General features: G+C 41.1%; 1 protein-coding gene across 1 annotated transcript in view; it reads left to right on the top strand.

The window, feature by feature from the left end:
* MICU2 (mitochondrial calcium uptake 2) overlaps window positions 1-16,074 on the top strand; it is an 89,073-nt gene that overhangs the window by 61,912 nt on the left and 11,087 nt on the right. The window contains exon 7 of the mRNA XM_032611106.1: window positions 12,628-12,693. Coding sequence (XP_032466997.1) covers window positions 12,628-12,693 — 66 coding nt within the window. The remainder of the gene's footprint in view (window positions 1-12,627; window positions 12,694-16,074) is intronic.

The raw sequence follows: 16,074 nt of genomic DNA, 5'->3' as shown, positions 1-16,074 counted from the left end.
GCTGAGCCTGCGCGTCCGGAGCCTGTGCTCCGCAACGGGAGAGGCCACAGCAGTGAGAGGCCCACGCACCGCAAAAAAAAAAAAAAAAAAAAAAAAAAAGATACTTAGGCAAGAAAAATAACCAGTGATTTCAATCAGTGGCTTCACTCCAAAGAAAAAAGGCTTTGGTTCTAAAATGGATGTTACTTCTTTAAGTTAATTTAAATGTTTGTTATGTAGGTATCTATTTTTTCAAATGACTCCCCAGATTAACAGACTTTTTTTTTTTTTTTTGGCCGCGTTGGGTCTTCGTTGCTGCACGCAGGCTTTCTCTAGTTACGGCGAGCGGGGGCTACTCTTCATTGTGGCGCGCATACTTGTCATTGCAGTGGCTTCTCTTGTTGCAGAGCACAGGCTCTAGGCGCACGGGCTTAGTAGTTGTGGCACGTGGGCTCAGTAGTTGTGGCTCGTGGGCTCTAGAGCACAGCCTCAGTAGTTGTGGCGCACAGGCTTAGTTGCTCCACGGCACGTGGGATCTTCCCGTACCAGGACTCGAACTCGTGTCCCCTGCATTGGCTGGTGGATTCTTAACCACTGCGCCACCTAACAAACTTTTTGGAATAATTGAACAACTACCGACACTGGCCGCAGTAAATGGTTTCTGCTACACTTCAAGCTGCAACATTGAGAATTTCACCTGCTGCTTTACTGCCCACTCACATATGTGTTCTTGTCATTTACTTTATGCTTAGATTTATACACTATACACCCTCTTCCAGATAACTTCTAAAGATGTTAAATATTTATAAACCTAATTTTTGTAGGATCCCACTGATTTATAAATGTATTCCCTACTGAAGACCTTTTTTGCTATATTGTTTGTTTCTAATCTTTGAGATAGTTTCCTACATATAAAACCAAATATTTTAGTAATTAAATTTGCAACACCTGTGGATGGATCCTTATCAAAGGGATATGGGGGATCCTTTATATACAATCAGATGTACCTGTTCAAAGAGTCCACTTGCTCATGTCACCACCAGCCCAGTCAAGATCTAAAACATTGCCACACTCCACAAAGTCCTCCTGTATCCTTACGCTCAGTTCCTCCCCTCTCCTGGCCCCAGGAGACCAGCCAGTGGTCTGCTTTCTTCCAGCATAGATGTGTTCCTTTCCTGGAGTTTCGTAGAAATGGAATCAGAAAGTATGGATATGTACTCTTTGTTTGACTCAGATTCATCTGTGTGTCGCATTTGTCAGTAGTTTGCTCCTTTTTGTTGCTGATGGGTAGTATTGTGTGGATGTGATCTGTTTATCTAGTCACTTGATGAACATTTTGGTTGTTTTCAGGTTGGGGCTGTTATAAATAAAGCTGCTGTGAATGTTCATACACAGGTCTTGGGTGAACATATGTTTTCTTTGACTAAATATGTGGGGGTGGAGTTTCTGGGTCATATGCTAAGTATAAAGTAAGAAGTTGCCAGTTTTGTTTTCCGAAATCTGTGTTCCATTTTGCATCCCCACCAGCAATGTAAGAGAGTTCCATTTGTTTCATATCTCAAAGGCTTTTTTTAAAGGTCATAAGTTAGTCATTTATGTGAGTGCTCATTAATTCATCAGTGTTTGTCTAAGTAGTTAATACGTGCTAAGCACCGTGCTATAGGTTTGTCCTTTTACTTTTTTTAATGCCCTACTAAAAAATTTAAAAGCACCGTGTGGCTCCGTTATATTACTGTTGGTCAGCACTGCTTTAGAACACACAAGGCTAGAGATTTTCAGAAACTTCTTAGTATATTTTATTACATGCTCTTTATGACAGTTGTCTCAAATGCTGAAAAGGTTTTTCTTACTTCTGGGTTTTCAGCTTAGGTAAGAAAGCTGGAGGATTCCCAAGGATTGGAGTTGCCTGAAGTGTTTCTCTAGATGCGTGAGGTTTCACTGTACTGTTCAGAGAAACAGGTCGTGATCTTGTGGAATTCGTTTTCTCAAAGTGGGAGAAGTTAAAAGTAATAGAGGGGCTTCCCTGGTGGCGCAGTGGTTTAAGAATCCGCTTGCCAATGCAGGGGACACGGATTCGAGCCCTAGTCCTGGAAGATCCCACATGCCGCGGAGCAACTAAGCCCGTGTGCCACAACTACTAAGCTGGCACTCTAGAGCCCGTGAGCCACAACTACTGAAGCCCGGCGCCTAGAGCCCGTGCTCTGCAACAAGAGAAGCCACCGCAACGAGAAGCCCGCGCACCGCAACAAAGAGTAGCCCCCGCTCGCCGCAACTAGAGAAAGCCTGCGCACAGCAACGAAGACCCAGTGCAGTCAAAAATAAATAAATAAAATAAAGAATAATAAATTTTTTAATGTAATAGAAAATCTATAGAGAAAACCATACCATTTAACTGCTTAAAGAATCTTTTGAATGTTTCATGTATTCAAAATATGTCATATGTAAGAGATATGGATTTGAAAACAAAAATGCGTTTCATTAGGTCATTGTGAACAAACATTACCAAATCTGTTTGTTTCCAAAGAAGCAGCGTGGGTAAAGTTTATCACTGTTAACCAGTTACCAACTGCTTTATGAAAGCAGCCTGGCATTCCACCAAGAAGTTGAAGGTACTTGTAAACAGACAAAATGGAAAGAACCAAGAATTTCCAGATATCATACATAGCTCTTACTCAGGACCTTGGGTTAAAAATACTCGAAAAGCACGAAAGAAGGGAAATACTAGACAGTCATCATAAGTTTATCTTTGAAATCAGTTCCATTCAGGTGAAGGAAAGCAGAAATAACATTGCTGTGTTTGGCACAAACAGTGATTAAGTGACTGTCGTTAGTGTTCCCTTGGGGAATAATACCTGTAGGCCGCTGTCTGACACTGTGGTTGAAGCTGTGCAGCTGAAGTGTGCGCAGACACGTAGGATGTGGATTGCACTCTGTCGGGGAGACCAGCCGGCTCGTCAGTGTTCCAGATTCATCTCTGGCCGCAGTGTGAAGACCAACCGGAAGTGGAGAGCCTGGAGGCCAGGAGGCCCATAGGCTGTTGTCATCGTCCAGTTTTCAGCTGGGAGTGAGAAGTGGGAAATCCCGCAAGAGGTGCTGCGTGCAGGCTCTGTGGGGCCCAGCCTCCAGCATGAGGAAGAAATCAACGGTGGTCACTGCTTTTTCTGACCAGGAGTCATGATAGTGCTAACTGATCAAAGGGCACAGAGGACTCATTCTCTGGAGGATCGGTTATGACGTCTGTGCTATATTATTAGATCTTTACAGCAGCCTACAAAATCAGTAGTAGTGTCCCCACCTTACAGATGAGGAAACTGTTGTGCAGCGCATGGTTTGATTCTAAGTCTGTCCAGCTCTGGAGCTCGCTCTTTCTTCAGTGTTACCCTGCCTCGCATGTGGGAGAATTCAGAGGAGGACCGGGCTGAGAAAGGCCTTAACTCTGAGCTTGGGAATGTGAGCCTGCTAAACTAGTAGGACATCCATGCAGGCAGCTGTCTGCAGACCCCGAGTGGGGCTGGGACTAGGAAGCATCCTGGAAGAGGTGACCGTTAAGTCCTGAGCGTGTGTGACCTCAGAGCGGAGAATGTAGAGTGAGGTGGGTAAGCCAGAGTCTAGAGAACAGGTTCGCTTAAGGGACCAAGCTGAGGGTGAGAAGCCAGGGGCTGAAAGGAGGAGCAGGTAGAGAAGGAGAAGCACGGCAGAGTGCGGGCGGTGGGCTCGAGGCAGAGCACGCAGCATCCATCTCCTTGAGGCGTCCTCAGGTGCCACAGAGGCCGCGGGAGCCCCTTAAACTTGCAGGTCACTGGAGACCGAGGCTGTGGAACAGAAGACGTGAATGGGAAATGCAGAGTTGGTGGCAGCAGAGAAAAATTGCTCTTCTGGGATGTCTGATGATTAAGGAAGGAAACTGGTTTGAGGTTAGCTTGAGGGTGAAAATGTGTCTGTCTGCACAAGTAGGACCTGAAATACCAGTGTCATAAGTCACGGAGCCCCTCACATTCCAGCACCTCAGGCTGCCTCAGGTCCGGGAGAAGGATGTGCTTGAGATGGTCGTTATTATTCAAGTAGAGGTTAAGAATCATGAAAGGCTGGGCTAGGTAAGGGTGTAAGTTCACACAAACAGTAACCCCTCAGCCCTGGGTGAACTTTCTGCTCTGTTCCTTCCTGGGAGTCACAAGAGGAGGCCAGGTTTTAGAAGCGCTGTCCCCACTGTCCACCCCCCCAGAACGGGAAAGCTGAGGTAGCGTCATGAAGTGGACACAGTGGGGCCCCTGGTGACCTCACTGTCACACATGCGGCGCCAAAGCTCAGGTGCTCTGCAGCGCGGTCACGTGGTGGCCCCGACCGACACTGAACGTCCTCGTCCCCTTTCCTTCTTCAGTCCTCTTCTCGGGGAGACTCAGGGCCACCCAGCAGTCTCCTTTCTGTGTGGGCAGCCTCTGCTCCTGCAGCTGTTGAGCAAACCTGCCTCAAAAGCTTTTCAAGTACTTGTTTTAACGTAATAGTTGAACACTCTGAATTTACAGAACACTTTCTAAATACTACAGTTTTTTGCTTAAATGTTTGGGAAATTCTTAGATGACCAATCCATGAATTAAGGAAACAAGAAAAAGAATGTTAGGATACATCACTGATTTTTTTTTTTTAAGTTTTAAGTTTATAAAGCTCAACCTTCTACGCCTATAAAGGGTTCTTTGTGCTGATCTTAGGAATAAAACACTAAACTTGATAACCCATGAGCATGATGCAGTTTGTCGATTTAAAATAACAGCATAGGGGACTTCCCTGGTGGCGCAGTGGTTGAGAATCTGCCCGCCAATGCAGGGGACACGGGTTCGATCCCTGGTCTGGGAAGTTCCCACATGCTGCGGAGCCACTAAGCCCGTGCGTCACAACTACTGAGCCTGCACTCTAGAGCCCGCGAGCCACAACTACTGGGCCCGCACGCCTAGAGGCTGTGCTCCACAACAAGAGAAGTCACCGCCTTACAGATGAGGAAACTGTTGTGCAGCGCAGGGTTTGATTCTAGGTCTGTCCAGCTCTGGAGCTCGCTCTTTCTTCAGTGTTACCCTGCCTCGCATGTGGGAGAATTCAGAGGAGGACCGGGCTGAGAAAGGCCGCGCACTGCAACGAAGAGTAGCCCCCGCTCGCCGCAACTAGAGAAAGCCTGTGCACAGCAACGAAGACCCAACACAGCCAAAAATAAATAAATAAACATTTTTTTAATAAAGAAGAAAATAACAGCATAGAGGAGAAAAAACTATGCTTACATTAATTATTTAAATAATTATTTCATTTCCATGGTCCTTGTGTTAGGACACCTAAGTTTGTAGCATCTTCTATTTGAAAGTTTTTTTTGTTTTTGTGGTACGCAGGCCTCTCACTGTGTGGCCTCTCCTGTTGCGGAGCACAGGCTCTGGACGCGCAGGCTCAGCGGCCATGGCTCACGGGCCCAGCCGCTCCGGGGCATGTGGGACCTTCCCGGACCAGGGCACGAACCCGCGTCCTCTGCATCGGCAGGCGGACTCTCAACCACTGCGCCACCAGGGAAGCCCTGAAAGTTTATTGAAAGCACCAAACAGTTCTTTTCAGATCAGAAAAGCATATTTAAAAGGCAGGGTTTTGTGGGTTTGTTCTTTTTTTCAGCTTATCTGAATGTTTCCCTGTGCATTTTATTTGTTGCTAGAAAAGTAATGAGAGTTACTTTAATACCCAAAACATAGATATAACAACGTGATTTGAACAGCAGATGCAAAAGTAATGAAGAAATGTATTAATATAAAGTCTTGTAAAGCTGTCCTAAAATACAAATTGCCTTAGTTTATTACTTTTGTGTTTTGTGGTACATTCCTGTCTTATTAATATCCAGATCTACAAACTGTGTTGGTAAGTGTATCGCTTACTTCTTTCTCCCAAGAACAAGTAAAATAGGAACTAAGCGTATAAGCCATTCTCTGTCAGATAATAACACACAGTGCCAGCAATGATCAAAGCCAGTAATAGTAAGTCCATTTAATTTTTACCTTGATGGATAGTACATCTGCTTATTGGGATGAGTGCCAGGGTTTCAGTGCAACTTCTTTAAACAATAAATAGATAGACTGACAAGTCTGTTTACTAGTAAAAATTTCTCCTTAGGTGGTCCTCTGGTTTCACGTTGTTTCCATACTGGTAGGAAGGACTGCTCTTAATGCAGTCAGGTTATAATTTTATCATGCTAAATACACCTGCTAGAGTTATTATTAAATATAAAGGCCTTCAGTAGAGTTTATCCTTCTTGATTTTGGAACAGTGTTCTTATTCCAGAATTTAATAGTATGATCCATCCTGGAAGCAAAAATCAGTTAGATTGCCCCTATGTACTTTCTTCATTTTCAGCCTGAAATTGAAAGTATGGATCAGTATAAAGTCAGTCAATTTGTTGGTAGTTTTTTAGACATTCAGAATTTGTATTTGAATGTGTCTTCCTGCTTCTTTTACCACTTATGTGTAAAAGCTTTACCTTTTTTTGTTTCTCTAAGAAAGCACCCCTGTTTCTGCCAGACTTTGCTCTTACCTCCACCTAGAATGCCCTTTCCCCCATCTGAAATTCTCTTATTTATTTGTTCACTTGTTTGTTACCTCTGGCCCATTAGAATGTAAGTTAACAACAGCAAGGATGTTATCTTTCCGTAACCACTATATCCCAGCACTTAGAATGGTTGCAGGAGAGGCACTTAGTCCGTTGCTGTCATGAATCAGCATCATGCACAAGCCATCTTAGAAAGCATCTTGGTAGACCAGAGAGACCTTTTGGCCTAAGAGGATACCTGGATACAAAGTAGTTTCTAATGGGGCTATTATAGAACTAAATATACAGCCCTGTAATTTCAACATGCACCAACCTGGGTAACACGCTCCCTGAGTCCAGACCAGAATGTTCTAGATACGACTCTGACAGGACAAGCTTTATGTGGCACTAAACCCACATGGGTAGACTTTAGGAGAGACCCTTGTTCTAAATTACACTAAATTGGGGCTTCCCTGGTGGCGCAGTGGTTGAGAGTCCGCCTGCCGATGCAGGGGACACGGGTTCGTGCCCCGGTCTGGGAAGATCCCACATGCCGCGGAGCGGCTGGGCCCGTGAGCCATGGCCGCTGAGCCTGCGCGTCCGGAGCCTGTCCTCCGCAACGGGAGAGGCCACAACAGTGAGAGGCCCGCGTAACGCATAAAAAAAAAAAAAAAAAAAAAAAAAAAAAAAAAAAATTACACTAAATTGGAATAAGCCAGTACTGTAATAAGCCTCCTAAGAAATTCGTATCTCAGTCAACTAATCCTATGTGCTTGTTTGTTTCATTTGTTTGTTTTTAACTATTTATCATAACTATGTGAAGGTTATTATAACATTATTAAGTGTCTTATAATAAAAAAGATGTTTCGAATTTTCTATAAAATTTATCATTTTATGACTAACATCTATTGTTTTTTTAATTATATGATAAATTTTGACTAATTTTCAGTACTTGATCTATCAAAAACAAACAACAAAAGGAGATCCATATTACCAGTATTAGCAATGAAAAGAGAGAAATCACCAGAGATCCTAGAGGTATCAGAAGGATAAAAATGGAATATTGTGAACAACTGATTCATATGTGACTATTAACCTGATAACTCAGATGACTGGACAAGTGCCTTAAAAAAGCAAAACTCAGGGCTTCCTTGGTGGCGCAGTGGCTGAGAGTCTGCCTGCCAATGCAGGGGACACAGGTTCGTGCCCCAGACCGGGAAGATCCCACGTGCCATGGAGCGGCTAGGCCCATGAGCCATGGCCGCTTAGCCTGCACGTCCAGAGCCTGTGCTCCGCAATGGGAGAGGCCACAACAGTGAGAGGCCCACGTACCGCAAAAAAAAAAAGGAAAACTTACCAAAACAAGAGGTGGGGTAGAAATCTAAATAGTCCTGTATCAAAGGATTGGGTTTGTTATCAAAAACTTTCCCACAAAGAAATGTCCAGGCTCAGATGGTTTCACTGGTGAAATCTGTCAAACTGTGCCCAGTTTGCATAGTTTCTTTCAGAAAATACAAGAAAAAGGAACATTTCCCTCATGTTATGAGACCAACATATCCCTGATAACTAAAACTTGGCAAAAACCTAACAGGAGAAGTAAATTATAGACCAACTTTCCTCATGAACAGAGGTATGAAAATACTTAACCAGATAGAACAAAACACATCAAGCACCATATAAAATAATACATCACAACCAAGTGAGATTTATCCAAGGAATACAAAATTCATTTCATGGTTGAAAATCAGTCAGTGCAGTCGATCATATTAACAGAATAAAGGAGAAACCAACATGATCATATCAGAACATGCAGACAGAGCATCTAACAAAATAAGTATTTTTGTGTAAAACTCAGAGTAGGAATAGGAGAGAACTTCTTCAAACTGATAAAGGGCATTTACAAAAAAATTTTTTTTAATGTCATGCTACAACACAAAATACTGAATGCTTTCCCCTTAATCAGGAACAAGGCAAAGGATGTGTTTTCTTACCTCTGCTGTTTAACAGTTTACTGGAGATTCTAAAGATAACAGCAATACAGGAAAAGAAAATAGAGAGATAAAAATAGTAGAAAGGAAGAAGTATATTTGACTTTATTCACAGATAATATGACTAAGGAACCAACAACAAAATCAAAGCATAGAAGATCAGTATGGAAAAATCTATTGTATTTCCATATAATTAGTAGCAAACATTTGGAAAATGAAATTAAGATCAGTTCTTTTTGGATGGTATAAAATAAGTAGAAATAAATTTAACAAAAAACATACACCAAAAACTTCAGACATCGCTGGTAGAAATTCAAGGAGGCCTCAGTAAATGGAGGAATATACCATGTTAATGGATTAGAAGATTTAGTTCTTCCCAAATTGGTCTAGAGATTAAACTTTGCCAAGCAAAATCCCAGCAGTCTTTTTTTATAGAAGTTGACAAGCCGATTTTAAAATGTTTGTTAATTTATTTTTGGCTGCATTGGGTAGTCGAGGCGAGCGGGGGCTACTCTTCGTTGCAGTGCGCGGGCTTCTTGCAGTGGCTTCTCTTTTGCGGAGCACGGGCTCTAGGCGTGCAGGCTTCAGTAGTTGTGGCATATGGGCTTAGCTGCTCCGCGACATGTGGGATCTTCCCAGACCAGGGCTCGAACTCATGTCCCCTGCATTGGCAGGCAGATTTTTAACCACTGCGCCACCAGGGAAGTCCCTAAAGTGTATATTTAAAAGCAGAGGACCTGGGACTTGCCTGGTGGTGCAATGTTAAGAATCCACCTGCCAATGCAGGGGACAAGGGTTCGAGCCCAGGTCCAGGAAGATCCCACATGCTGCAGAGCAACTAAGCCCGTGCACCGCAACTACTGAGCCTGCGCTCTAGAGCCCACAAGCCACAACTACTGAGCCCACGTGCCACAACTACTGCAGCCCACGTGCCACAACTACTGCAGCCCACGTGCCTAGACCCTGTGCTCCGCAACAAAGAGAAGCCCCTGCAAGGAGAAGCCTGCACACTGCAACTAAGAGTAGCCCCCGCTCGCCACAACTAGAGAAAGCCCACGTGCAGCAAGGAAGACCCAACGCAGCCAAATAAATAAATAAATTTATAAAAGAAAAAAAAAAGAAAGAAAAAAGCAGAGGACCTGGGAATTCCCTGGCGGTCCAGTGGTTAGGACTCTGCACTTCCACTGCAGGGAGCCTAAGACCCCTGGTTGGGGAACTGAGATCCAGCAAGCCACGAGGCGTGGCCCAAATAAATAAATAAATAAAAGCAAAGGACCTAAAATACTCAAATCAATCTTGAGAAACAAGAACAAATCTGGTTGACTCACACTACCTGACTTTAAGACACTACAAAGCTATAGTAACAGTGACACTGTGATATTGCCCACAGGATGGACAAGTAGATAGTGGAGGATAGTAAAGAGTCCACGCTTACATGGTCACTTAATTTTCATTAAAGACACCAAATCAGTTAATGGGAAAAGTCTTTTCAACAAATGACACTAGAACAAACGGATAAGATGTATATATGAAAAAGATTAGTCATAACCTCTGCCTCACACCACATACAAAAATGTATTTGAAAAAAAATGTATTTGAGATGTATTATATATCTAAACATAAAAACTAAAACCACTAAGCTTCTGGGAAAAAATATAAGAGAATATCTTCAGAATCTAGGGTAGGCAGAGTTGCTTAGGGCACTAAAAGCAGTAACCATAAAAGAAAAAACTGATAAAGTAGTCATCATCAAAATTAATAACTTCTGTTTATTAAGAAAACGAATAGGCAAATTGTAGGATAAGAGAAAATATTTTCCAAACATATCTGACAAAAGGCTTGTATCCAGAATATATAACAAATGCTTACAACTTAATAGTTTAAAAAAATTTTTTTAAGTACGCAAAAGACTACAACAGAAACTTCACGAGAGAAAATGTACAAATGGGAGATAGCACTTGAAAAAGTGCTCCACGTGAGTTTTCAGGGAAATGCAAGTTAAAACCACAGTGAAGTAGAACAGTACTTCCAACAGAATGGCTGAGATTAAAAAGACTGATCACACCAAATGGTGAGGATGTGAAGGAACGAGAATTCACTTTGGAAAAGGGTTTGGCCGTTTCTTGTAAAGTTGCACAGACCTAACTGTTCCCCTCCTGGGTATTTATTCAAGAGAAATATTAAAACATGTCAAAAACAGGGAAGTTGATGGCGGAGCTGTGCTGTACAACATAGTGGGTGTAGTTAGCAATATGGTGCCCTGCACTTGAAACTCCGTTAAGAGGCTGGGTGCCATGCTAAGTGTTCTTATCACCAAAAAAAAAAACCCAAACAAACAAAAACAGAGGTGATATGTTTATTACCTCGATTGTGGTGATGTATCATGGGTGTATGCCTAGGTACAAATTCATCAAAACGTATACATTATTGTGTGCAATGTTCTGTATATTAAGTATACCTCAGTAAAGCTGGGAAAACGGAAAGTTTATGGCAGCTTGATTCGCAGTAGCCAAAAACTGGAGACAGCAATGCAAACATCTATCATGAGTGAATGGATAAATATTGGTGTATTTATACAAATGGGATACAGCTCAGCAATAAGTGAGGACAAACTACTGATATGCAAACAACATGGATAAATCACAAAATCATTATACTGAGTGAAAAGAGACGCAAAGGAACATGTACTCCTTGATACCATTTATTTGAATTTGTAAACTAAGTGAAACTAATTTGATTCTGCCTCTGTGGGGATGCAGCTAGAATGCGTTGCCTGGGAATTGACACAAGAAGCGTTCTGAGGAAAGGAAATGTTCTGCTCTGTGGCAGACGATTGGTTACTCAGGTTAAAACTGTATGGCTAAGATGTGTACGTTTCAGTGGATAAAAATTTTTCCAGAAGAGATATAAATAATAATAATTGAGAAGGGAACCGGGAGTAGGTAGAAGTATAGCTGGACCAAGAATGGCAGGATACTGTGAACTGTGGAAGCTGAATAGTGTATATATGGTGGGTTATTATAGGAGTCTCTTTGCTATGTCTGAAATTTCTATTATTAAAAATTTTAAGAGGAGGTGTGGAAAGCAAAGCAAGAAGTGTTTGGGTATTGAACTTGGCAGTAGGTTGATGGTCAATTTAAAAATGATAAAACAAATGAAAGCTTCTCAATTTCATTCCCTAGAATAAGTGGGGGTGGGAGAATGTTGAAAAGTTTGAGGGCTTGAGAGAACTAGAGATAAACCATATGCCTAAAACAAATAAAACAGAAGCAACTACTTCGTTAATTTGGAATTTAGTGGCAGCAGTTTTCAGACTATTAAGAAAGAAGTAGCCTAGAAAAAATGGGTGAAGGTTTGTCTCCTAATTGATTTGAATCCATAGTTTGAGATTTTGTCTACATTTAATTTTTTTTAAAAACTTTTTTTTTAATTTGCTTTCCATGTGAGGATTGGTACAAATGACTCTGAAAGGTAGGTAGGTTTTTTAATATACTCAGTCTGAAGGTACTGTTTTTTTTTGTTTTTTTGGGTTTTTTTTGAAGGTACTATTGACAGTTTATAATTAGTAGAAATGTAGGCCTTTAAATTATTTTAATGCTTTGTAAATGCATAAGGAGAAAAAGGAAGAGCATTTATATGATACGAATAACTTTTTAAGAGCTAGGTACTTGAAATGTGGTCATAAAGCACCAGAGATAGAAAAAGAAGAGAAGAGATAGAGAAAAAAAAAGAAGGGAATAAAAATTCTCTTGAAGAATGAGGGTAATCATGAAGTTTTTATACAGTGATGCCTTTAGAATATATATATGTGTGTGTGTGTATATATTTTAGATAGATAGATGGATAGATACACACATAAAGTAAGCCAGCTTTCTTAGGAGAACAAATGATCCAACTCATAATAATGTTACTACTTGCATATCTGTTTTCTCCTTTGATTCTTATATGATCTAAGGGGTAAAAACTAATGTTAGGAGTTACAATGCAAAAATAATTTAATATTTAACAAATAACTAGTAAACATTTTATAATAAAAACTTAGCATCTGTCTTTTAGGTGGTTTTTTAAACTCCAGGAGACACGCATCTAAATTCACGTTTGCATTCTTTCTAGCTGCAGAAGATCATAAGTAAACAGGATGACTCGAAGACAAGAGTAACTAATGAAACAGAATGCCAGGTATGTGCAAATAAACTAAATATTTCCAAGCAGATGTTATTTACAATAGCTTCTCTATTCTGTTTGCTCAAATAAGTATTCCCAAATAGTTGGGGAAATTAACAGTAACTTAATTTTTCTAAATATTTTAAATAGATTTTCTACATTCAAATGATCCAGACCTCAAAAGACTCACAAGAGGATGTATGCAGGGCAGAACTTTCCTCCCCATGACCCAGGTCCTGGGTATTCTTCCAGAGATATTTCATGTGTATATAAGCATGTATATAAATAAGCAACTAAACATTTCCATGTGTTCTTCTTACCATTTTTATACAAGCAGTAGCATACTATACACTGTTCCATACCCTCCCATTTTTTCTTACCATATCCGAATATCTCATTCTTTTTAATGGCTCCGTAGTACTTCACTGTATGGATGGATGTACCAGTTGATGTAACCATTCCCCATTTGAAAGATATTTAACATGTATCCAGTCTTTTGATATTGCAAATAATGCAGTTAATAATCCTGTAATCATATCACTTTATATATATGTGAATATATCCAAGGGGTAACTTCCCAGAAATTCACTTGCTGGGTCAAAAGGTATGAACATTTCTAAGGTTGTTGATAAACTTTGATAAATATTGGCAAATATCTTCTGTAGAAAATGAACCAACTTTCATTCCCACCAGCAATGTATATCCTTAAATTTTCCATTGATAATCTTTTAATCAGTTGTAATTCCACAATTTGCTTTCTGTGAGATTTTCTTAAATTTCCAAATCATTTCATCTTTTAGAGCATGTCTGCTTCAAATTTTGCAAATTATTAAAATCACAATTTTTTTATATTTCATTCCCTTTGAGCAGCGCTATGCTGGACTTGTTTCACGTCTGTCCGGGCCCTCTAATGGTGCCCCGCCTCCCGGGTGTGCACCTCCTCTGTGTCCTCAGCTCCCTGCGTGTCCTGCCACACCACCTGCCGCTCCTTAGGGTAATCGTTTAATCGTCTGTGTCTTCTGGAGCGTGCGCATCCTCATTCTTTCTGAGGTCGTGTGAGGTTAGGGAGCAGGCCACGCGACCACCCTTACCTCTGATGCCAGCTGGAGGCTCAGGGGGCCCCCAGTATCACCTTGGGTCTGATAATTCATTGGAAGGACTCATCGTACTCCCTGAAAGTTGTTAGGTCCGTGGCTACGCTTTATTACAGTGAGAGGGTGCAGGTTAAAATCAGCCAAGGGGAGAGACTCGTAGGCAGAATCCAGAGGTTCTGGTCGTCTTCTCCCAGGGGAGTGTGGAAAGCACTGACTTTCCCAGCAGTGACTGTGACAGCACACACGGAGTAGTGCCAGCCAGGGCTTTGGTATCCAGAGACTGTTGGGGTTAGCCATGGAAACCTGGTTGGCTGTCCTCGTGGCTGACCTCAGACTCTAGCCCTTCTGGAGGTCAAGCTGATACCCTATGGCCCAAAGCCTCCACCCCAAATCTCATTGTTGGACTCCTGTTGTGGCCCAAGGCCCCCAGGTAAACAAAGACACCTTCTCTTAGGGACTACCTCCTAGCAGCCCAGGGCAAAGGCCAGACATCTGGGTAAGGTTAATTCCTTACTACACAAGTTGTATCTACATAGCCTGGTAAAGCACCAGTCATACCCTATATACTCCGTAAATATTTTTTAATGAATGAACAAATACCTAATCTTATGGATATAACACTTTTTTTAAACTTTTTTTAATAGATTTATTTTATTTATTTATTTTTGGCTGTGCTGGGTCTTCGTTGCTGCGCGGGCTTTCTCTAGTTGCGGCGAGCGGGGACTACTCTTCATTGCCGTGCACGGGCTTCTCATTGCAGCGACTTCCCTTGTTGCAGAGCACAGGCTCTAGGTGCGTGGGCTTCAGTAATTGTGGCATGTGGGCTCAGCAGTTGTGGCTCACGGGCTCTAGAGGGCAGGCTCAGCAGTTGTGGGCACAGGCTTACTTGCTCCGCAGCATGTGGGATCTTCCTGGACCAGGGCTCGAACCCGTGTCCCCTGCATTGGCAGGTGGATTCTTAACCACTGTGCCACCAGGGAAGCCCCAGATATAGCACTTTTAACCATTGACCCGTTCTTGGTCATTAAGTCTGTTTCCAAATCTTTGCTGTACGATGCAGTAAATAGCTACATGAGTAAATTTAAGACGGAGTTCTAAGAGTCAGGTTGTTGGGTGAAGACATGACTACTTGTAAGGCTTTGACCCATATTGTCAGGCTGCCTTCCTCAAAGGTTGTAACAGTTTACAGGCCTGCCGGCAGTCTCTCCAGAGTTGGTATCGTTTTTGTTTTGTTTCTTAATCTGTGTCAGTGTGACTGGGGAAAAGGTATCACAGGTTGTTTTTTAAGATAGTTATGTACACCATTCATGTTCCTTACTTTATAAATTTTCTGTTTCTTTTTTTTTTTAACATCTTTATTGGAGTATAATTGCTTTACAATGGTGTGTTAGTTTCTGCTGTATAACAAAGTGAATTAGCTATACGTATACATATATCCCCATATCCACTCCCTCTTGTGTCTCCCTCACACCCAAATTTTCTGTTTCTGTTCTTTGGGAATTTCTTTAGGGTTTTTCTTCATATACTTGAGAATATTAACCTAGTGTCTGTCTAAATTATTGAAATATTTTTCAGATTTGTTTTTGTTTATGATGTTTTGGTTATAGATGTTTTTATTTTTAATGTAGTCATGTTTAGCTGTCTTTTTATTTATTCAGTTACTTTCATTCTTTAAAATGCCTTCCCCACATCAAAATCAGTTGTTAAATACTAACCTATATTATCCTCTGATTTAGTTGTGGTTTTATTTTCTTACATATAATTTTTTCATTCATCTGAAATTTGTTTCTTAAGGGCATCCCTAGGGATATTTCATTAACTTTTTTACTATTATAAATAGACTATTTACCCTCAAAGGAAAAATTATTGCTGTTAAGCAGGAAATTCATTTAATTTTTAATGTTTCTGTACCAGTCTATCTTACTGAATTTTCTTATTTTTTCTGTTGATTTTCCTGGTTGTTCTAAGTATAAAATTATTTCTAAATAATATTAATCTTAGTTTATTCCTTTATGTATTGGACAAAATTACCCCCAAAAATGTTTAGTAATAGTGTTCTTGGTAGACATCCTGATCATATTCTAACCTTAACGAGAATACATACGGTTTTGTGTTTTAGTATATCTCCTGAGCATTTATATGGGAATTAAGAAAAAACTCCAGGCATGACTTCCTGCCCACACTTGTGTGGAAGTCCAGTTAAAATCCACATTTGTATTTATAGTGGCTATTTTATAAAATTATTAGACACAAAGTCAAGTGTTTAAGAGTCAGTACTGTGGAAGGCTCTGTGTCAGTCAGC

The sequence above is a fragment of the Phocoena sinus genome, chromosome 18, assembly GCF_008692025.1.
Source record: "Phocoena sinus isolate mPhoSin1 chromosome 18, mPhoSin1.pri, whole genome shotgun sequence".
Taxonomy (NCBI): Eukaryota; Metazoa; Chordata; class Mammalia; order Artiodactyla; family Phocoenidae; genus Phocoena; species Phocoena sinus.
The sequence above is the reverse complement of the archived record's forward strand: the minus strand, read 5'-3'. Positions and strand labels throughout refer to the sequence as shown.